We start from the raw sequence: 22,503 nt of genomic DNA, 5'->3' as shown, positions 1-22,503 counted from the left end.
TGTGTGTGTGTTGAATGGGTCTAGGGGTATACTCACCTAGGAATGGGACTGCCAAGATTTTGATCTTGAGGATATGGAGCTTTAATAAACACTGGCTTGTTCTTTATTGAATAACATTTAATTCTCTAAATATTTTGGAGATTTCAAGATATCTTCCTGTTATTGATTTCTAGTTCAATTCCACTGTGATTAGAGAACATACTTGGTATGATTTCAATCCTTTTAAATTTGTACAGATTTGTTTCATGGCCCAGAATATGGTCTCTTTTGGTGAATGTTCCATGTGCACTTGCAAAGTAGTTGCTTTCTGTTGTTCAGTGGGGTGTTCCACACATGTCAATAAGTTCAACTTGGTAGTGTTGTTCAAGTCTTCTGTATCCTTATTGATCTTCAGACTGCTTGTTCTATCAGTTACTGAGAGTATTGAAATCTCTAACTTTTGTGTAGACTTAGGTGAATAAACTTTTAAGATTATTATATCTTCTTGATAAATTGACCCATTTGTTGCCAGTCAAATGTCTCTTTGATATATTCTTTGTTTTGAAGTCTACTTTGTCTGGTACTAATATAGCTACTTCAGTTTTCATTTGGTTTTAGAAGTAGTGTATATAAATATTGTACATATAAGTAGAGTGTATTAGTTAGGGTTCTTCAGAGAACACTATAATTATATATATATATATATATATATATATATAATTTATTATAAGGAATTGGCTCATGTGATTATGAAAGCTAAGAAGTCCTATGATCTACCATTGCAAGCTACAGACCCAGAAAACCCCTGGTGTAAATTCCAGTTCAACCCTGAAGGCCTGAGAACCAGGAGCGCCAATGGTTTAAGCCTCATTCCAAGGTCAGGAGGAGACCAGTCTCAGCTCAAGCAATTAGGTAGAGAGAAAGAGAATTCAAACGACCTCTGCTTTTTGTTCTATTTGGGTCCTCGATGGATTGACTGATCCTCACCTACATTGGGGATGGCAATCTGCTTTACTCAGTCCACCAATTCAAATGTCAATCTCTTCTGGAAACAGCGCCACAGACACACTCAGAAAAAATGTTTAACTAGATACCTGGGCATCCTATAGCCCAGTCAAGTTGACACAGAAAATTAATCATCTCAAGTCCACCCCTTATTAACTTGGCTTAACTTATTAACCCCCATACACATCTCTATAAACCATACTTAATCTCCAAATAAAGATAATAATAAGGTCAGAATTCCATCTCACATGATACAACTATCTTACATACAACTGAAAACATACTAACCCTTTCCCCAGAAGAGGAGGTAGAGAACTTGAGGGATGTTTACACTTCCCCTTGATATCCTGTAACTTAAATACTATGATGTAAAATGAACAATACTTAAATACTATGATATAAAGTAAGTAATCTTATGTTGCATGATAAGGAAATAAGAGAGGAAAGAAAAAAATGATATTTGCTTAATATACACACACAAATTCATAACAAAATAAAGAGGAAATATTCAGGACAATTACAGTCCTCGTTTCTACAACTGGTCATGTGGTTGTAGCTGGTATTTTAACTCTCTTCTTCAGCTACCAGATCTGTATTCCCTTTGCCTTCAGCAAGCACCTCAGCTACTTGTGGTTCTTTACATGATGCAGTGACCCACACCTTCATTCCTGAATGGTCTGGGCCATTAGTAGTCCTGCCTGGATTGGGATGTTGTTGTTTTCCATTGACCTTAATCACAGGGCATGGTATCACTAAGAGAGGCCCTAAAGGATCTCCTGTATCCCAGACATACTCTTCCTTACCTCCACTATGGAGTAGTAGTCCAATTTCTCCTCGGTAGTCAGGATCAGTCACTCCAGTCAGCCCAGTTACTTCCTTCCTTGCCTGTTGATTCAGAGGCCTGAAGAGCCCAAAGCAGCCAGGTGGCAGTCTTAACTTCCCATTCAATGGAATCATTTTTGTGTCTCCTGGTGGAAGCATTTACCCTCTGGAACTAAGACTTCTAGGCCAGCAGAGCATAAGATCATGGGAGGAGAAAGCAAAAATTTTGCTAATGGATTACAAGGGATAATAACAGTGAGTGATGCCAGTGGGTGAGTGATGTCACTCACATTTCCATCCCTTGGTTCTTGGATTTCTGAATAGTGGATGGGAGAAAGAGCACCATACATTGAGTGTTGATTCAGAGCATATACAATCTTCTGCAGATTCTTGCCCCAGCCGTGCAAGGTATTGCCACCTAGCTGGAACTGTAACTAAATCTTCAAAAGTCCATTCCACTATCCTGTCAAACCAGCTGTCTCAGGATGGTGAGGAACATGGTAACACCAGTGAATTCCATGAGCATGTGCCCATTGCAGCACTTGCTATGAAGTGAGTTCCTAGATTGGAAGCAATGATGTGTGGAATACCACGACAGTGGATAAGACATTCTGTAAGTCCACAGATGGTAGTCTTAGCAGAAGCATTGGATGCAGAGAAGGCAAATCCATATGCACGCTTAGTGTCAATTTCAGTGAGAACAAAACACTACCCCTTCCATAATAGATGCTTTGTTCAATGTAATCAATGTGCCATCAGGTAGCTAGCTGATCACCCTGGGGAATGGTGCTGTACTGAGGACTCAGTGTTAGTCTCTGCTGCTGGCAGACTGGTCACTCAGTGGTGACTGTGGCCAGGTCAGCCTTAGTGAATGAAACTCCATGTTGCTGAGTCTAAGCATGACCTCTATCCCTGCCACGATGGCCACTTTATTCATGAGCCCATTGGGTTATGATGGGAATGACTGGGGAAAGAGGCTGACCAGTTCCACAGAGCAAGTCATTCTCTCTACTTGATTATGAAAGCCCTCTGCTGCTGGGGTCACATTTTGGTGAATATTTACATGGGACACAAATATCTTCATATTTTTGGAAAATTCAGAGAGGTCTATCCATGTTCCTCTTCCTTATATTTTCTTGGCACCAATTTTCCAATCAAGTCTTTCCAAGTCTCTGACTATCTAGCCAAATCATGGGACACAGCCCAGGAATCTGTATATAGTCACACGTCTGACCACTGCTCCTTCCAAGCAAAGTGGACAATGAGGGGCCCTGCTCAAAGTTCTGTCCACTGGGAGGATTTCCCTTCACTGCTGTTTTCAGAGAAGGGTCTGTAGTGTCACCGTGGTCTGCTCATGGGTCGTGGCTGCATATTGTGCAGACCCATGTGTAAACCAGGCATGAGTTCTCTCTTCCTTTGTAAGCTAATCATGGTGCTCATCGTGTATCATGGGGCCATAGGTGAACATGGGTGAGAGAAGGCAGTGTAGCAGGAGTAAGGATTATAGGCATTTGCATCAGTTCTTCACATAACTTACTTATGCCGTTTGGCCTGCTCAGGCCAATCACATATACATCACTTCTATTCGATGATGGAGTACCTCTGTGCATGCCCAAATTTCTGGCATGGTGGGTCAGATAACACCCTGTTCATGATGGACAGCTCAGCTCACATGGTAACTTGGTGGCCCACAATTAAGTGTTCAGTCTCTACTAAGGCCTAGTAGCAAGCCAAGAGTTGTTTCTTGAAAGAAGAGTATTTATTTGCAGAGGATGGCAGGGCTTGGCTCCAAAATACTAAGGCCTGTTGCAGCATTTTTTTTTTTTTTTTTTTTTTTTTTTTTTGCTGTGAAGTGAGAGGCCCACTAGACGTTGTGCTTTTCTTGTTTGTAGGAGTGGCAGGATGCAACATCTTATCCTTCACTGTAGATGGGATGTCTCCACATGGCCCCACACCATTGGACCCCTAGAAATTTCACTGAGATACTCTCAGTTTAGTCAGATTTATTTCCCAACCTCTAACATACAAATATCTTATCAATAAGTCTAGAGTAGTTGCTATTTCTTGTTCACTAGGTCCACTCAGCATGTCATCAATGCAGTTGGTTGACATGATATTTCAGAGAAGAGAAAGTTGATCTAGATTCCTATGAACTAAGTTATGCCATAAATCTCACTCAAGCATATCATGATATATGATCCTTTTAATATAATGTTGAACTTGATTTGCTAATATATTGCTGAGGACTTTTGCATCTATATTCATCAGGGATATTGGTCTGTAACTTTCCTCTCCTGTAGCATCCTTGTCTGCTTTTGGTATTGGGTTAATGCAGGCCTCATAAAATGAGTTTGGAAGTGTTCTATTTTTTGGAAGCTTTTGAGAAAGATTTGTATTGACTCTCCTTTAAATGTTTGGTAGCATTCACTGGAGAAGACATCTGGCCCTAGACTTTTATTTGTTGGGAGGTTTTTGATTACTGATTCAATCTCCTTACTAGTAATTTACCACCCTGTCATTTCTTTTTATAATATTTCCTGAGTCCAAAAGTCTATCACCTACTGTCTGACTTACCAGTTTATCTACTCTGGTAATTACATGCTAAAATACTAAGTTATTATTTTATTACCTTGTTCAAGAACTTCTTCTGGCTACCCCGTGTCTTCCAGATATAGTGGAACCTGATTTGTCATTCAATATTTGGCCCTTTGCTATGTAGCCATCTTCATCTCTTAGTAACACCTTTCTGCTATTGTCACGGGGCTCCATTCCATCCTCTATGGAAGTTACAGACTGGATAATGGCCCCACAGGCCTGTCTACCTCCATCCACAGGTCTGGCACATTCTCACCATCCCGGCCCTAAGCAGAGTCACTGAGGGCTGGATGTGGGATAATTAATGACTTTCTTATAATTCCACTGGACTCAAGGTAAAGATAAATTTCAACTCCCCCATCTTTCCCAGAAAAATTTTAAAAGTCCTGGTTAAACTCTCCTGCAGACTAATAAGCAATTCTCCAGGTTTCCCATTTTTAAGATTCAGCTTCTTTTTGACCAATGTTCAACTGAGGTGTTAGGGCATTGGTCAATTTAATCCTCAAGATTTACCTCAGAATATTTGGAGGAAGTGGTAGGTAAGGTAGAAGGAAGGATTTCTTGTGTCTTTTGGTGGCTCCCAAATTGAAAAAGAAACTATGAGTCACATATATTTAGAAAATCGTGCTCTCCAAATTTATCTTGCTTTCAGGATAACCACATAATTCAATAAATAAAATCCAGGACAGTGTGTCCAGAAGGAATACAAATAAGTAAGATTGTTTTTTTTTTGATAAATAAAGTTTGACAAAGTAGAGGTAAGAAGTAAACGCCATTTCTCAGGTCATGACTTGGTGATTTTTATATGTACACAAACACACGTACATTTTTGTAATGAACCCCACTGTCTTTCCCTCATGTTGCTCCTGACTCTACCCATGTTTTCTACTCTCCCAGTCTTAGGGATACCTGCAGTAAATTAGAAAGAAAGAGAAATTCCAAGAAATGATAATTCCCAGACTGCAGCTATAGAAGATTGCTTGTCAGAGAGTTGCTTTCTGTCAGGGGTGTAGATCAAAGCCCCTGATTAGCTCACAGGATGCTACCATGTGTGACTGACATGCATTCTCTAGTTTTATACTTAGGTAATCTGAAGGAGAGTGGCAGGGTTGGGGACTAAATCAAGTGATAATAAAACACTTTTAGAAAATACTTTGCTGCAATCTTGGAGTCTCTTGAGGTCTCCAGAAGAAGTGCCTGGTCTTGATTTTAACTTTTAAAACTAGCGGTAAGGGGACAATTCCAATGAAGCAATCCCCCTGGCTTCTTTCTTTGGAAGCCTATTTCTTTCTTCCCATCTGTGATTTTTTATTTTCCTCTTTTCTGGTAAAACTGCCTTCTTAGCAAGGTCAGCCAAGCTAAACGTCCCTGATTTACCAGCAGAACACTGGCTCTTATTGTTGGGTTAAAGGGCAGAGCGCTGAATTGCAAAATAATGTGATTCAGAACGCTTCAAAGTAGCGCTGGCCCATTAAGCAGTCTGTGAACATCGTTCTCTATCCTAAAGTAAACACAAGTTGAAAAACAATTACATGTGCAAATAATAGTGAGGCAAGCAGCAGGAGTAACAATGAAAAACAAATCTGTAATTTCTTCACGAGTTCTTGAACATAATTTTTCTCTAGAACTCTCTTTCCCTAAGACCCTCAGTAAGTCTCTCCGCCCCAAGTAACATGGCTGTGTTTGAACCATAGAGACGAAGCATGGAGGCCAGTGGAGGACTGACAGAAAGAGAGGCATCAAGGGGGGCGGGGGCAACTCTTTGAGAGCGGAAGGTAGTGGTTGGGAGGGATTACGAGAGATAATTGCTGGGGAGAGCAAATAGGTCTAAATTTCCCCTGCGACACAGCCTGACTGTGGCTTATTCTGTATGATAAGACAGCAAGTAAGAAGGCTGCAATGCGGAATTGCAGTCAGAAAGAGGCCGCCAGAGCAGCTGAGCTGGGATCCTCTGACTAGAGGGGCCGCCTTGTCTACATGCTCTCAAGAAGGGCAGCAACGTTTGCCGAGCCAGGAACGTGGCCACGTGGGGTAAGATAATCAGCTGACTTTATATGCCAGTTGCTGAGTTTATGTTAAAATTTGTGATTCTAATAATAAATGTGTTACTATATTAATATTTACATTGTGTAGTTAACATTTGCTTAAAAATGATTCTGTACAGGGTTTCTAAGTGCTTTACATGTACATTAATACATTTAATCTTCCCAATAGCACCTTGAGGTAGATAATTATGATCTCAATTTACAGATGTGGAAATTGAAGTACAGAGAGGTAAAATGATTTTCCCAAGTCACACAGCTAGTAAGGGGTGAAGCTGGAATATGATAAAAAGAGACTCAGAAATTCTTGTCAGGGTGAATCCTTCTAAGATTAGGGTTTAGACAAAGATTTAGCTGTGATGCGTGTTTCTTGGGGCCATTGTACCTAATTTCCACCAATCAATGATAAGGAAGGCTCTGCTGGTTGCTAGGATGGATGGAGAGTAATAGTGGGGGTGGATATATAAAGAAGTATCAGACAAGGTCTTGTGTCAGTGAATTTATACTTTTTGAGAACGTCCTAAGGTTCTGGGTGGCTCAGCCCAAATTCTGTTATGACTCTTTGCCCCATGTTCTGATATTGTCTTGTGCAGTACTGTAGCTACTAGCTACATATGGCTACTTAAATTTAAAATTAAAAGCTTAATTCCTCCGATGGACTAGCCACATTTCAAGTGTTCAGTTGCCACACGTGGCTAGTGGCCACCATATTGGCCAGTGCAAATATAGAACATTTCCGTCATTGCAGAAATTTCTATTGGAAATGTCATTTGACTTAACCCGCCAAGGAGGTCAACTAAACCCGCGTCTCTTGCCTTCTTTTTCTTGCTCTGTTTCATATATGTTATGCTTGGGAATAGCTTCTGACTCCATTAAGAATTTAATCAAAGCCATTACCCAGAAAATATACCTATGCAATTATGCACAGAAATTTGCATACGACTTTAAGTGGAATCACAGACTTTCTGTGTAATAGTTATCCACTGGTGCATAGCAAATTACCTTAAAGCTTCGTGCCTTAAGACAACATGGATTTATTATCTCATACAGTTTTGTGGTTCAGGAATTCAGGAGTGGTTTAGCTCAGTGATTCTGGCTCAGGACTCCCGTTAGATTGCACTGGGGTTGCTTGATTTAGCAAATAAAAATATAAGATGCTCAGTTAAAATTGAATTTGAGAAAAATGATAAATAATTCTTTAGTAGAAGTGTGCCCCATGCAATAATCAGGACATACTTTTACTAAAAAAAATTACTCATCGTTAACCTGTAATTCAAATTTAATTGGGCAGTCTGTCTTTTATCCCATAGTCCAGTCAGTGTGTCAACTGAGGCTTCAGTCATCTGAAGCTTTACCCGGGGCTCATGGATCCATTTCCAAGATGGCTTATTAACGAGCCTAGTAAGTTAGCTCTGGTTGTTTGCAGGAGGCGTCAATTCTTGGCCACATGGACCTTTGTGGGCCGCTTGAGTGTCCTTATGTTGGCAGCTGGCTTCCCCCAGAGTGAGTGATTCAAGAGAGTGCAATACGATTTATGACCTTGGCTTGGAAGTCACACTGTTATTTCTGAACTATTGTATTGATTGCACAGGGCATTTCTGTTCACTGTGGGAGGGGGGTACATAGCCATCAGGAGGAAGGAATCATGGAGCCATCTTGGAGGCTGGCTCCATCCTCTGGTATTTCTATACAGATGTCATAGAGTATAAGCTCCATGAGGATAGAATTTTTCTATTTTTTTCCTCACGATTGTAGCCCTAGTGGTTATAACAGTGCCTTGTAAATTATAGGCAGTCAACAAATATTTGTTAAGTGAATGAATAAATGGGACTCTGGCCTAAAATCTCTGACCTAAAAGATTCCTTTGGTCCTTAAAATGTTTTGTAGAAACAAAAGATGCTTTCCCAAAGAGCTTGGGGATGAAGGGGTTAGAATATAGGTAATAGGGGTTTATAAAGAGGAACATCAGTTTAATAAGTTGCTGCTGTTTGAGTAAAGCATCCTAGAACTTGTTTGGAAAACTGGGGATCTTCGAAGAATGCACTAACCATTCTGTCTCTAGACTGCTGTTCTAATCTACAGATCCTGGACTTGAGCTGCAACATTTCCAGCCTCCAGCCAACCCTGCTTACTTCAGACTGGCCTCCACAATCCCAACTGGCCAGAGCCAATTCCTTAATATCCTGTTACTGTTTGTCCTGAATTCAGTGGTTTTTGTATGCTGACAGACTCCTGGTTTTTCTCAAGTCTGAAGTTAAGGCGAGATTCTGTCAGCAGCCAAGGACCTCTCTGTTCGGTCCTGAACAGGTTTTTTCCTCCAATTGCATGGCTTGTCCCTATACGTGTGCTACTAAATGTATAAAGGTATATAGTTATGCCACCCCTTAGATTTTCTCTAATTATTTAATGTGCAATGTTAAATACATTGCACCCTTAAAGCTGTCTGTCCATTTATCTTTATTTCAAAAATCTGAACAAAGGGCCAGCATATACTTGAGCTCAGTGTTTGGAATTTAAATGTCAATAAGATAAAAATAATAGCAAAAAAATAATGTTGCTCATGAATGATCCTGATAGCGGTGGTGTTAAATGAGTCCCAGGCTCTGTGTTAGAAACTTCTTTGTCTGTACATGATTTCCCGTATGTAACCTTTCAGGTGTGCATTGTGAAAAAAGAGTGAAGAGTTATTATTCGGATGCTACGAAGGTTAACACATGCGCACCCGCATACACACAGTTCAAAGGGATCCATGTTCTAGGATAAAAATGGAAAGGAAACTATGAGATTTAGTAAAATGTCAGAAAGGGGCTTTTGTAGAAAAGTACCTGACACAGTCTCGACACATAAATTACAGCTTAAGAACAGGCAGGTTAAAGTTTGTCGTAAGACTGTTCTTTAGAGAGAAAAGAGTGTGAGTAGTAGGCCAAAGCTGGCAAAGATGTGAGACAAAAGGGCTCCGTGTGGAAGATAGCAGTGGTTCTCTTCTTAATGGTGGCAGAATTGTTTCATGTTCTGTCATTTTTTGATACCTGCTGGGATGTAAGCTTCCCAAGATAGAGGGCTGTCCTATGCAAAGCCATGGGGCTGTCACCGCTCAAATCACAAGTTATTCCTCAAGTGAATTGGTGGGCGTGCTTTTTGCTAACAGAAGGCACCAGGGAGAGCCTGGAGGGTAAGGAAGATACCACCAGTTCAACATCCCCACACTAGGTGCCATCTTTTTCCTCAAGATGTTGCAAGTCTGTGAGTTATGAGGATGAAGACAGGAGTCAGTTGTAGAAAAGGCCTAGCAGTTTATTTCCTGATGGTTTATGGATGGATGCTCATCTCTTTGCACCTTCTTAGGAGGGTCTGCAAGGCAGCTTCGGCTGCTCTCTGGACACTCATGCAGGGGTCTTGTCGAGTGCTTGGAGCCCTGAAATGGAGAGAATAGCAATGTCCAGTGAATGAAGAAAGCCAAGGCCCAAGCTGTGCAGCACAGAAAGGCTCCCACTGAGGGTCAGTGCTGGGTGGGGCTCAGGCCCCCATGCTCACGTTTTACCCTAAGAGGTAGGATTTGGATCCACAAATTGAGCATCTGTTTTAACACTGAAATAAGGGAAGAGAAGATCCTGACCTTGTGAGCAGTAGGTTTATAAACAATTGGAAAATCGAAGTCTGTTGGGAATGATGCCTGCAGTGGGATGGAGCTGGGGGTCACCTTACACTCTGGAGAAATTCCAGTATCTAGGGAGTATCAGAGACGATTGATAACGGGGTGCACTACAATTTTACACTACGATTTTACGGCTGACATGGGACTTGGAGCAGCATTCGTTTCTCTTTCTCTAAGAATGTAACAGTGCTCTGGGCAGAAACTAGGGCTGGTACTCACGTGTGGTCAGCTGTTCTCTGTCTATTAACTCCACATATTGGTAGGTCAAATTGAGAACAACGGTGTCTAAAATCAACAGGAGAGAAAGTTACTGATTTCACTGTAGAGGAACAGGCCATGGAAAGCAGGTCGGGGCACACTCTGCACCTGGTAAGAAGTTAAGTGATCTAGCTAGTGAATGCACAAGCTATAGACTCCCTTTGCACCCCCAGGATGATGTGAGGGTGATGTCTATGGGGTCTTGAGTGCCACGTCTGGAAGTGGTCACTCACCCACCATGTATTTGGGAAAGCTCACACCGTGTCCTCCAGGGGGCGCCAGTTGTCAGGGTTTCAAACGTGAGTAAGCTATGGTCCCTGTCTTCCAAAAAGTTACAGTGTGGTTAGGGGGATCCTCTACATGATCCAGTAAGGAATCCTTAGGTTTTAACTCAATCTTAAATGTGGCCAACCAAGTGGGCCTATTTGCTGGGGGCTGGATTAGTTGGAACGCGTTTCATGATAAGACTTAGAATTTCCTAACAGAAGGATCCTCAGAGATTCATTTACTTTCCTCTTTTATTTTATAGATCAGACAAAGAGGCAGCACAGAGAAATTAAGTGCCTTGTCCAGAATCACACAGCAGAGCCAAGGTCCGCTGGTCCCCCGCCCACACACTTTGCACTATTATCACATCACTGCTAAAGCTCTCAGCTCGAACTGAGCTTAGAAGGTTGACTGTGGTTTATATTAAAGGATGATGCAAAGGAAAACACTTAGGCAGGGGCAGCAGGCTTGGATCAAAGACTTGGGGAAAAGAAGGAGCAATGACTTGGAACCAGAAGAAGCATGAAGGACCCAGTGGTCTGATGGAAAGAAAGTGAGTGTTGGCAATTCAGAAGCTGTTACTGTAAGTTTGCAAAGAAAACAGGTTCTTTTGAGGGAAGATGTTGTAAGACGTCAAATGGATTCTTTCTGGCTTTCCTGTTTTTCTTTTTTTTTTTTTTTGGTCTTCCCAGTCATATCGGCATTCACGCTGGGGTAGCTTCCAGGCAAAGCAAAAGTGGATGGCAAAGAGCACACCTGTGAGTGGAGAGCGTGGACATGCCCTCACCTGTGAGTTTGGTGGCCGCACTTCTGATCAGCTCCCAGCTGCTGCTGAAGAAGGTGAATGAGTGTGTGTGGAGGATCCACAGGATTTCTTGGGTTTTCTTTGCCTGGAAGAGATGTGTGTTACAAAGAGGGCAACTGAAAGGGGGCGGGGGTAGGGGAGGGAAGGACTGGAAGTTTGGGGTAGCTGATGCAAACTATTATATATAGGATGGATAAACAACAAGGTCCTACTGTATAGCACAGGGAACTGTATTCAATATCCTGTGATAAACCATAATAGAAAAGAATATGAAGAGAATATATATATGTATAATTGAGTCACTTTGCTGTACAGCAGAAATTAACACAATATTGTAACGTATAGTTGTGTACTTCAATAAAATTAAAAAAAAAAAAGAGGACAACTGAGAAGCGACACTTTACAAAATTCAGCATCCTATAGGCCCTTAGAAGGGACATCTAAAGGAGTGAGCACGCATACAGCCATTAATTGTTCTGTTGGAAGGTGTGTTACAGCTAGTTCATTCTAAATTTAGTCAGGGTGGCACTGGGGCTTATAGGGCTAATCAACAGATGAGTTTCAGGAATCGAGAACAGATCCCAGTTGGGACTTGGGGACAGAGCAGAAGGTGATATGACAGGATACCCAGAATCACTGCTGTCCTTCCCAGATGGTTCCGGCTCTGGCTAGGATTCCTTGCTATGCTCTTTGCCTTCTGGGATTTGCCTGGACTCTTGGCCTGCATTTTTTTGGAAGCAGCACCTACTGCACACTCACCAGGTTCGCACAGAATTGCCTGTAGAAATCCCTGGCCCTTGGTAGATCCTGACCATTAGGGAGATGATCTAATACCCCATAGAGTTCCTGGAGGCCCAGAAAAGGAATGCAGATGATCAGGACATCACGGCAAGCCTGAAAAACAGAGTTTCTTGCATCACAGTCCATAATGTTGGCTCCCCTTCCAGATGGGAAGACACACTGACTGGTTGTGGGTTGGGAAAGGAGCAGTAATAGTCAGTGATGTGAGGGCTTTACAGTCAGTGCTGCCACCTTCCCAGTTTCAAAGATGGAAGCGCAAACTCGGGAAGTGATGGCAGAAAGGCACCCAGGATGGGAAAATTGGTTTTCAGGTTCATTTGCGAGTGGTGCCTTCAGACCTGGCTTCTGGTCCAGCTAGACCAGGCTTCCCGGCACCCTCTCGGCCATGGGGAGAGGAGGAGGTGCAGGTGTCTGTGCAAGGGCCACTTACAGTTCTAATCTTGGGATTGGGATCCCAGAGGTGGAGAAGGAATGAAATCATGCTCTTTTTTATTTCCTCAGCAAAAAAAATCTTCCACCTTCTTCCTGTTAGGGATGCCAGATTCTCAAATAAGAGGACGGCAGTCAGCCTCACATCATCCTGCTCCTGTGGTGACAGATACGTGTTGTGGGTGAGTCCTCCACATAGGCCATTCCCAGCTGGTACCCCTACCCTACCCGCCCTTTCCCACTTCCGTAAAGGCAGGCTGGAGCCCTGGCGCACCTTTGGCATAGCCCCTGGGTGTCCCAAGAATGCCTTTTGTTTCCCAGCAGCTCTCTACCCACACGACATGAATTTAGAGCTGGAGACTTCGTTTCTGACTCTGACGAGCTAGTGGGGAAATGTGACCACAGGAGTAATAAACAGGGAGAAACAGGGAGTACTGGCAGCACAAGGCCGGGGAGGGCGCTTGTTTGTTCTGTACTTTGTACAAATTAGCCTGATTGCGCCATTAGCCTGGAGTTATGGGGCCTCTGATCTTAATTGCCCAAGGCTGAAGACTCTTCTCCAAGATCCCAAATACTTTCCAAAGGGATTACAGGAAGCTCAGAAATTTGGGCCTTGTGTCTCAGAGAGAGAGAGCAGATAAACAAGTGCTTAGCCCTACTCTTGTATGTGAAGTTATGGAACTGCCTTGCTTTTTGTCCAAGAGGGTGGGCAGTGCTTTTTAGTAAAAGATGAAGGATGTATGCGATCTGAAGAGAAACCAGAGTATGGCAATGCTTTTTAGAACCAAAGGGTAAGGTGGTGGAGAAAGATGGCTTTCTGTTATGTCAGACACTTTGTTGATATGATTCAGAGTTCTGGTGAATTTTCTGGAAGTATTCTTTTTCTGGGGGGGTATCTAGAAAACTAGTTTAAAATACCCATAGAAAGGCAGAGGGATGAGAGGAAAAGCCATTTTGAGTAGCAGAATATTATTTATTTATTTTAAAAATTAAAAAAATAATTTTGGCTGCGCCTCGCTGCATGCAGGATCTTAGTTCTCTGACCAGGGATCGAACCCATGCCCACTGCAGTGGAAGTGCAGAGCCCTAACCACTGGAGCACCAGGGAATTCCCCAGAATATTATTTAGATTAGCAACAAACAAGGGCCAATAAAAAAGCACTCCTATGAGTATGACGGGGAGAAGATAGAGGAGTTTATTTTGATGGCAAAATAAAATGTCTGAGAACTGGGCACATACACAAAAATGCCATGAAAAAGGAAGTTAACAAAGATCTTCCATAAAAAAATAAAGATGGGTTGTTAGGAAAAGGCTAGAAAAGTTAATTGAATAACATGAGGTGTGACCTCATAGAAGGGAAATATAAGTAGAACCGTTCTTTAAATGTACTAGGAGTAAGGTCAAGGTATATTTTTTAAGGATCTCTTTTTAGAAAAAGAAAACAAACCAGTAACAAAGTATCTAAAAGGTAGAGAGGTATTTACTTAAGAGTCCTCTGAATTTTCTAAAATCAAAGACCTAATGATAGGTCAAGGGAGAATCAACCAATTGGGATGATGAAAAAACAGAAAAGAGAAGGGGTAAAGTGTTTTGGGTGCTGGGAGAGATATTAAAGTTTTACTCAGGTGCCAGCATGGGAAATAGCAGTGAGCAGGTCCTGGAGCATGGGACAGCAGCCATATTTTCTGTTGTACCACTTTTTCAAAGTGTAGCCATATTTTTAGATTTTCAAGAAAGTACTTAAATATTGAAGAGAAGAAAGGGAAAACTTAGAGATTACAGAATTGTATGCTTAATCTACAGAAAAATATAGGGGCAAAGTATCATAGTTGAATATATTTGCAGAAAGTGCGTTATAGGACTGTAAATAGCATGTCATGACTAAGACTCAATTTTTGTCAAACTTTACGTTTATGCAAATGTGATGAAATTGATACCTATTAGGAATGTGAAAGGTCTAACCTAACAACCAGATAGACTTTAGTTATTTTTTTTTCTTATGCATTAAGACTGAGAAATATTCTCTTGACTGCAAAACTTGTAGATGGACTTGTGATTATTGGAGGCTCAGATCCAAGAGAGTTACTATCATTGGATCAACAACAGTCCAGGGAAACCTAACAGGTGGGGCTCTGTAGGGCTGACTTTAACCCTTTGTTGTTAAAGATTGTCATCAATTATTTGTGTCATGAAAAAAAGAACATCTTCATTATTTTACAGAAGATACTAAATTGAGTGAGAGCCCAGTAAGTAATTTTGGGGACAAGATGAGAATTAAAAGTAAATATTGGTACACTGGAGTAAATAGTTGGAAACCAGCAGAAAGCTGCTCTCAAAGGCCAGGTTTAGGCTAGTACACAAACAAGAGAAACTGAAAAATACAACACTGGAGGACGATTGACTGAGGGCATGTGTTGCAGACTGCAGTCTGGAGGTTGGTGTAGTTAATAAATTGCTAAAGAGTCAGGAAGAAAGGGCAAGATTAAAAAAATTTGGAGTGAATAAATAGGAAAGGATTGGATTTGAGAGGCAACTTTTCTTTAGATTCTATTCAATACTTCTCAGGTCTCATTTAGGGATACAACACAGTCACTGGCTTGTAAAATATTTAAGGAGCTGAAAAATTAAGTTTATGGTAAATAATGAAGGAAATAAGGACTTTTCAGTCTGGAGACTATCAGGTGAATAGGTAATTTAATAAAGCCTTAATGTTTAAGAAGGATGCATTGGAGGAGGCAGCCAGAAATTTCCATCTCCTCTGACCACATAACAGGAGCAGACAGGTTTAGATCACAAAAAATAGGCTTCAGTTAGATATGAAATAGATTTTTACATTGATGTCAGTGAATAAACCAAGATTTTTACATTGATGTCAGTGAATAAACCAAAACGAAATAATAAAATCTGGTTTCCCAGAAGGTATAAAGAAAAATGACCTTCCTTTGCCTAGGATTGTGTTGACTGACTTTTTTTTTTTTGCGGTACGCGGGCCTCTCACTGCTGTGGCCTCTCCCGTTGTGGAGCACAGGCTCTGGAGGCGCAGCCTCAGTGGCCATGGCTCACGGGCCCAGCCGCTCCACGGCATGTGGGATCTTCCCGGACCGGGGCATGAACCCGTGTCCCCTGCATCGGCAGGTGGACTCTCAACCACTGCGCCACCAGGGAAGCCCGACTGATCTTTTTTGAAATGAGGGCTATAAACCATGTCAGGGGTTGACAAAATTTTTCCGTAAAAGACCAAACTGAATAATTTAGACTTTGCGGGCCACACGGTTTCTGTAACAACTAATCAGCTCTGTGGGATGAAGTGTGAAAGCTGCCATAGATAATATGTAACCAATGAGCATGGCTGTGTTCCAATAACACTTCATTTACAAAAAGATGCTCCGGGTCGAATTTGGCCGATGAGCCATGGGGCAGTTTACTGACTCCTGGATGAAATGAATCGCGCAAGCATTTTGAGTCTGTGAAATCTTGCACGTGGAAAAGGTAGTGTTGGAGGCAATAACATCTAGCCCTGTAGGGAGTACTGTCATAAGCTGTGTGCCCCCAACAGCAGATTTCTTTTTCATTTTTTTGAATTTTTGAACTTTATTAATTTTTTATACAGCAGCTTATTAGTTCTCTATTTTATACATATTAGTGTATATATGTCCATCCCAATCTCCCAGTTCATCCCCCCCACCCCCTGTTTCCCCCCTTGGTGTCCATCATTTGTTCTCTACATCTGTGTCTCTATTTTTACCCTGCAAACCGGTTCATCCCAACAGCAGACTTTGAGATGGGGATTTAGGTGTAAGTCACTTATCTGGGAGGTGGACCCAGGAAGCATGATAGGCAAGAGAGGAGAGCTACGAAAGGGAACATTAGTGAGTGTGGTACCCTTATGGGCAAGTGGAGCACCGTCCTTCTGAGGGGTGAGGAAGCCAGGGAGTTTATCTACAAACTCTCTTTTCTTGTTGTTTGAGGGTCCTTTCCCAACACATCCGGCCCACCTTGCTCAAACCAGTCATGATTCATGGGCCAGAGAATACCCTCAGGCAGACACACAGGAAGCCAACAGGCTGCACAGGAATTGAACAGGTGACTTCTGGGGCAGGTGATCTCCAGGGCAGGTGATCTCTAGGGCAGGTGACCTCTGGGGCAGGTGATCCCCGGGATAGGTGACCTCTGGGGCAGGTGATCTCTAGGGCAGGCCAAGGCATGCAAATGAACACCGAACTTGTCTGCCACAAGCACCACCTGAACCTCTTTCTGCTACAAGCACTACCTGAACTCACTTCTGGGGAGGGAAGATTCCTAAACAGGCTCACTTACGTCTTCAAAGAAGATTCTTGTTTGCAGCACTATTTCTTTGAAGTAGAAGCTTACATCTCGGTCTGTGAGCAGCTCCAGGATCTTTTTTAGAGCCTTCAAGCTTTCACAGACCACCTCGGTGCGGGCTAGGTGATAGAGGCCTCTGATGATAGATTCTAACATTATCTGCTTGTGCTTCTTTACCTATTTTGAAATAAGGTCTCTTAATCTTGAAAATTGTTCTATATGTATCTGGAATAGGGTAGGAGACCCCAGACAAGGGGATTGACATTCTCTTAGGGTCACGTGTCCTTCAACCCAAGAGCCACCACTTCAGCAACTTATTTGGATTTTCACTTAATTTCTATGCAACCACAGGGTGTGGGTTAGTAAATAATTATTTTAAAACTCTACTTAGATGAACTATTTTGTGTCCCCCCCCAAACTCCTTTTACCTTGTGAGGGGCTCCAGAAGCGGTATTACCGAGCCCTCGGATGGCCGTTTGCTTCAGAATGGTGTTGGAGTCCCAGGCCCTCTGATCCATCAAGATCAGCACATCCCGTAGATTCCCATGCTTCCAAAGGATTGGCTCCTTCATGAGCTGAAAGTGACACACTCCTCCCCTTTAGTTCAGGGAAGGGCCTCCCTTCAGGAGAGTTCCAAAGGCATTATAGCTATGATTAAAGAGTAGGGCCCCAGCTGCTTGTGGCGCAGAGGAGGGAGCCCTCGGGTGAATTCAAATGTCTGGCAGGGGGCTTCCCTGGTGGCGCAGTGGTTAAGAGTCCGCCTGCCGATGCAGGGGACACGGGTTCGTGCCCCGGTCCGGGAAGATCCCACATGCCGTGGAGCGGCTGGGCCCGTGAGCCATGGCCGCTGAGCCTGTGCGTCCGGAGCCTGTGCTCCGCAACGGGAGAGCCCACAACAGTGCGAGGCCTGCGCACCGCAAAAAAAACAACAACAACAACAAAAAAACGTCTGGCAGGAACTAAGCTCTAGAAGTGAGCACCCCACAGGTGAAGGTTATGTGGTGATGAAAACCAAAATACCTAGTTAAGAAGGTATTTCTAATCTAAATGGAAACATGGAGCAGGGAAAACAGGAGTTACTGACAATTTCCTTCTTTGCTTTGGCTGGGTCAGCCTTTATCCCAGAGTTTGAAAGGACCATAATATATTTGTTGGTTGCATTTTGTTTTGTCCCTTCCAGGTTGATTCTCTACCCTCCTCTGTCTTGGGAGTTAATGTCTGCAGACCAGAGGGCAGGGAGAGGATGAGGCTGGGTTCTTTTTCCTCTCTCTTTCTCCCTCTCTCTGCTCAGGTACTGTGTCTCTGGCAATAGCTGGCTCTCTCCATTGCCAAAGATCCCAGAGAGGGTCCCTCTTCCGTGGCTCAAATTCCCACTGAACTCCTGAGAGAAATACCCAACTGGGACCCAACAAGCCTACTGGGATGGCTGTGCTCCCTTGCCTCAGAGAAGAAAGCTGTGCCCGTTATCCGGTAGTTCCCGAGGAGGAGGTCAGGGATGGGAAGAGTTGTTCCGTGATGTCTGGAATGACTCTGTGCTGCCACACTGCCACGCTCCTAGAAAACCAAGGCTCCCATTGCAGCAGAGACTTTTTTCTTTCTAAACAGTGGAAGACATTTTAGTCTATTTCTGTATCAGGAAACTAAATTACCCAAAAAGGAATGTTAAAAAGGAAAGAGCACCAAGGCTTAACTTTATAATAGCCTATCCAAGTGCCCGACTGAAGTGTAGTTTGCCTAAAAGTGTTCATTGTATCACTATTTTCTGCGGGGTTGGTGAGTTTGGGGCTGATCCTACTGTCTCTTCCCAACCCCTTTGCTCTTTCTTCCCTGTTTTTTTCTCCTGGACTCTAAGTCCTTACTGAATCAATTGCTGTCAGTGAAGTTGCCTGCATTGCATTTTTACTTTGTCTTCAGTTTTTTCCTTCATATCCAGTTCTGGAATATCTGCACATTACCTGGCCAGTGCATAGACTCCTATGTGGTGCATAATGGGACTGCTGAGGAGGGTCCACATGTTGTCCCCCTCATCAGATTCTTTGGCCAGCCCTTCTTTCATGGCCTGGGCCTGCACACACTTCAGAGTTGTAGTCGAGAGCCTGAAGGAGACAGTTGGCATCACAAAAGTAAGTCAGTGCCATGCAAGGAATTGTGAATCCCCAAGTCCTTAATAAATACCATCAAGCTGTCTGTATTCTGTATTTTTACTTATTATATCTTGGGGCTCTATATCGATATGTGTGGATCTGGTTACTTGTAAACACTGTATTCTACAGAATAAATATAGCACATTGTGTTTCTTTTTTAAAAAAATGTTCCCTACAGTGCTCCCTCACTCCTGGATGAATGGAGGTTGTTTCACTTGTTCTAAAACAATACAGCACCTTGGAAATCAGGATGCATCTCGCAATGGATAGTGCGTTGCAATTGTTGGCCAGACAGTAGTTGTGATGCAGTTGCTATTGCCTGTGTATACAATGCATGTACATGCATGGATTTAGGTATGGCTCTTTGAGCTGTGGGCATTTTAGTAAAGTTACATGTACTATTGGAACTACATGTGCTGAGCCTAACTGCTATTTAAAATGTCTTTAAAAAGGTTGATTTGACATCGGAACAAAAAGTTAATGCAAAAGAACAGGAAAGCAGAGCAGTGTGATAAAGGATAAAAATCTATACCTGATAATCCTCAAAGAGCTTTTTGGATTGATATAAAATGCAAATTTAATAGTATAAGAAAGCACTGGGGCTTCCCTGGTGGCGCAGTGGTTGAGAATCCACCTGCCGATGCAGGGGAACGGGTTTGTGCCCCGGTCCGCGAAGATCCCACATGCCATGGAGCAGCTAGGCCCGTGAGCCATGGCCGCTGAGCCTGCGCGTCCGGAGCCTGTGCTCCGCAACGGGAGAGGCCACAACAGTGAGAGGCCCGTGTACCGCAAGAAAAAAACAAAACAAAACAAAACAAACCACTGATTCCTGACTTAATTGGGACTCTTTTTTTTTTTTTTTTCCTTAATGTTACGGGAAATAATGTTGCTTCCTTCAACTGGAGAAGTCTTAGATTTGAGGAAATGTGGTATTTATTTTTATTTTATATTCTTTCCTTGGTGTCCTTGAAAATCACAGAATTCCAGCTTTCCTTGAAAGGTCTCAATGAAAGAAAACAAAGGAAGTGGATTGGGCCCTCTAGGGTAGAAGACATAACTGCTTATTCGTTATATGACCGTTCTGGGCAACTATGCCGGGTACCCAGGGAAGAAGAGCTACGAGGCTCAAGGATGGAGGGGCCTCGTTTCTTCACGGGTAGTTGAGGCCATGCCAGCTCCGTCTGGAGTCTGGGGTCAGGACTGCTCTGGAAGTCCCTCTCCTCCTGGCTGTTTACCTGCAGGGGTCTGCGATCTGCTGCCACTCCCCATGCTGCATCACCCGCCAGCGGCGGTTTAGGGTCGACGTGGGCATCTTCTGGCCCAGTGTGCAGCTGACCAGCTTCAGGAAAAGGGTGAACATCTTTGGGTACAGGCCTGCGACAGGGGTGCCTATCGACACCACTTCATAAATTGCACAGGCCACCTGAGGGGAGAAAGGACCCTGTGGTCAGGCAGGGCTGATCTTCCAGTTTGTTTTCTCTACAAAGGATTGCTTTCCAGGTTGACCACACTTGTGGTAAAAGCACATAGAAAAGGGTGGGTTTATTTGTCTGGAAACTTCTTAACTCCCGCTGTGTTTCTCTCGCAGGGCTGCCATGTGGGGCGACTCCAAACTCCAGGGGGCACCAGTATTGGGGTCTTTCAATAACAAGTGGATATCTTGAAGACTAATTTGGAAATACAGAGACACAGATTTTCTTTGGGCTGATGAGAAATTTCCTTCTAAACATGATCAACTGCAGACAAAATCACTGCCATATTTGTCCAATATAAACTGGAATTGATTTAAAACCGGGGTATGAGAGGGGAAGAAGTGCGATTAATGCTACGTCACCCAGTGCCAGGTGGGATGGAGTGGGACAGCATCCTGGGTGGGTGGCAGGTTGTCCAACTCACAGAGATCGCCTCTGTCCCCGCGAGGTCATCTTCTAACTCATTCTCCAATTTGTCTATTAAGGCTCACAAGAGTTTGCCACTGGAGGCTGGGTTCTCAGCCAGAGCCTTCCACAGTGTCTTTGTGTCCCTAGGGAAGCATGGCAGGAAGCCGATAAGGCTCTGCTCCTTGGGATGTGAGCTTTTTCATCTGATCCACTCTAAAACCACATTATGACTAATCACAGTTGCAAGGATGGATGGACATGCCAACATGCCTGGGGATAAGAATAATTTAATAATAAGAATGTTTTATTTAACAATCTAGCATTCTGGCCTTGGGTTGCTGAGGTTTGTTAATGTCCATCAAGACAGAAGCCTCTCATATAGATTCATTTTAGGCAACCAAAAAGGGGAGAAATATTCACTTTCTACTACTCACTTATTCCTATTAAATAAACACACACACACACACACACACACACACACACACACACACACACCTAAAACTCTCATCATCCAATGAGGACATAATTTGAAAAATACTTGGAAAACCATTACCTGTGATTCAAACACCATTTTTTTTTTTTTTGCGGTACACGGGCCTCTCACTGTTGTGGCCTCTCCCGTTGTGGAGCACAGGCTCCGGATGCGCAGGCTCAGCGGCCATGGCTCATGGGCCCAACTGCTCTGCGGTGTGTGGGATCCTCCCGGACTGGGGCACGAACCCGCGTCCCCTGCATCGGCACATGGACTCTCAACCACTGCGCCACCAGGGAAGCCCCAAACACCATTTTTGAAATTATTCAGGTGAGGTGTTTTCAACTTTTGTTTGCTATCTTTCTCTCAAACCACAGATTCTTCCCCAGTACCTTACAGAATGGCCTTCCCTAGGAAAAGGGACCAACTCAGTTAGAATCTATCTGTCAAAGGGCAGAGGCTTCTGTAAAAGGTTGGCAACAACTGCATCCATGTGAAAGCTGGCTATTTGGGAGATGGCTTCCAGCATAAACTGAAAACTTTCCTCCTTTTGTCTGAGGAGTGGCATGTGATGGTAAATTATACCCAAGATCTCCAACAGCTAAAAAGAAAAAGCCACATCAAACACTGAGTTGCCATTTTTCCTCTACATGGATGGCTTAGGTCACGTGTGGTCAGCATATTGTAGGTGGTGGTTGATGAATTAGAAATAATGTTAAAAAAGCAATTGATTCTACACAGGGCCTATCTCTTGCTCAGGATGATTATTGACAAATTGGGCATTTATTCTTAAATCAATTTAGCAAACATTTAGCGAAAGGCTGCATTAGGCCAGGTGCTGTGTTGGGCACTGTGGAGCATTTACCAGGGATGAATAAGATGCAGCCCTTTCTCAAAAGGAATAGGTGGTCTCATAAAGGACATCAGCCATATACCCAAGGGCTGTGCACAAGGCTCTGTATGGCAAATGGTGTACAAGAGGTACAGGACTGATAGGGGAATCCAGAAGTAACTGAGGTCACTGT

General features: G+C 43.1%; 2 protein-coding genes across 2 annotated transcripts in view; both read right to left on the bottom strand.

Annotated features, from left to right (window-relative positions):
• Positions 1-1,548: 1,548 nt before the first annotated feature.
• LOC307051311 (putative inactive deoxyuridine 5'-triphosphate nucleotidohydrolase-like protein FLJ16323) lies at positions 1,549-1,965 on the bottom strand (the record flags this gene model as incomplete). The annotated part of the gene is made up of 1 exon (XM_079701614.1): positions 1,549-1,965. One exon carries the CDS (start codon positions 1,963-1,965, stop codon positions 1,549-1,551), a length of 417 nt encoding a protein of 138 aa, XP_079557740.1.
• A 7,787-nt stretch (positions 1,966-9,752) lies between these two features.
• The window catches only part of MROH2B (maestro heat like repeat family member 2B), a gene marked incomplete at both ends in the record, with an annotated part of 67,393 nt that continues 54,642 nt past the window's right edge, over positions 9,753-22,503 (bottom strand). The window contains 14 exon segments of the mRNA XM_079701613.1: positions 9,753-9,858; positions 10,314-10,383; positions 11,411-11,513; positions 12,188-12,322; positions 12,660-12,815; positions 16,977-17,159; positions 17,411-17,557; positions 18,423-18,460; positions 18,463-18,536; positions 18,938-19,078; positions 20,362-20,549; positions 21,023-21,085; positions 21,089-21,149; positions 21,922-22,079. Coding sequence (XP_079557739.1) covers positions 9,753-9,858; positions 10,314-10,383; positions 11,411-11,513; positions 12,188-12,322; positions 12,660-12,815; positions 16,977-17,159; positions 17,411-17,557; positions 18,423-18,460; positions 18,463-18,536; positions 18,938-19,078; positions 20,362-20,549; positions 21,023-21,085; positions 21,089-21,149; positions 21,922-22,079 — 1,623 coding nt within the window.

Source organism: Hyperoodon ampullatus, assembly GCF_949752795.1.
Source record: "Hyperoodon ampullatus genome assembly, chromosome: 4".
Classification (NCBI taxonomy): domain Eukaryota; kingdom Metazoa; phylum Chordata; class Mammalia; order Artiodactyla; family Ziphiidae; genus Hyperoodon; species Hyperoodon ampullatus.
The sequence above is the reverse complement of the archived record's forward strand: the minus strand, read 5'-3'. Positions and strand labels throughout refer to the sequence as shown.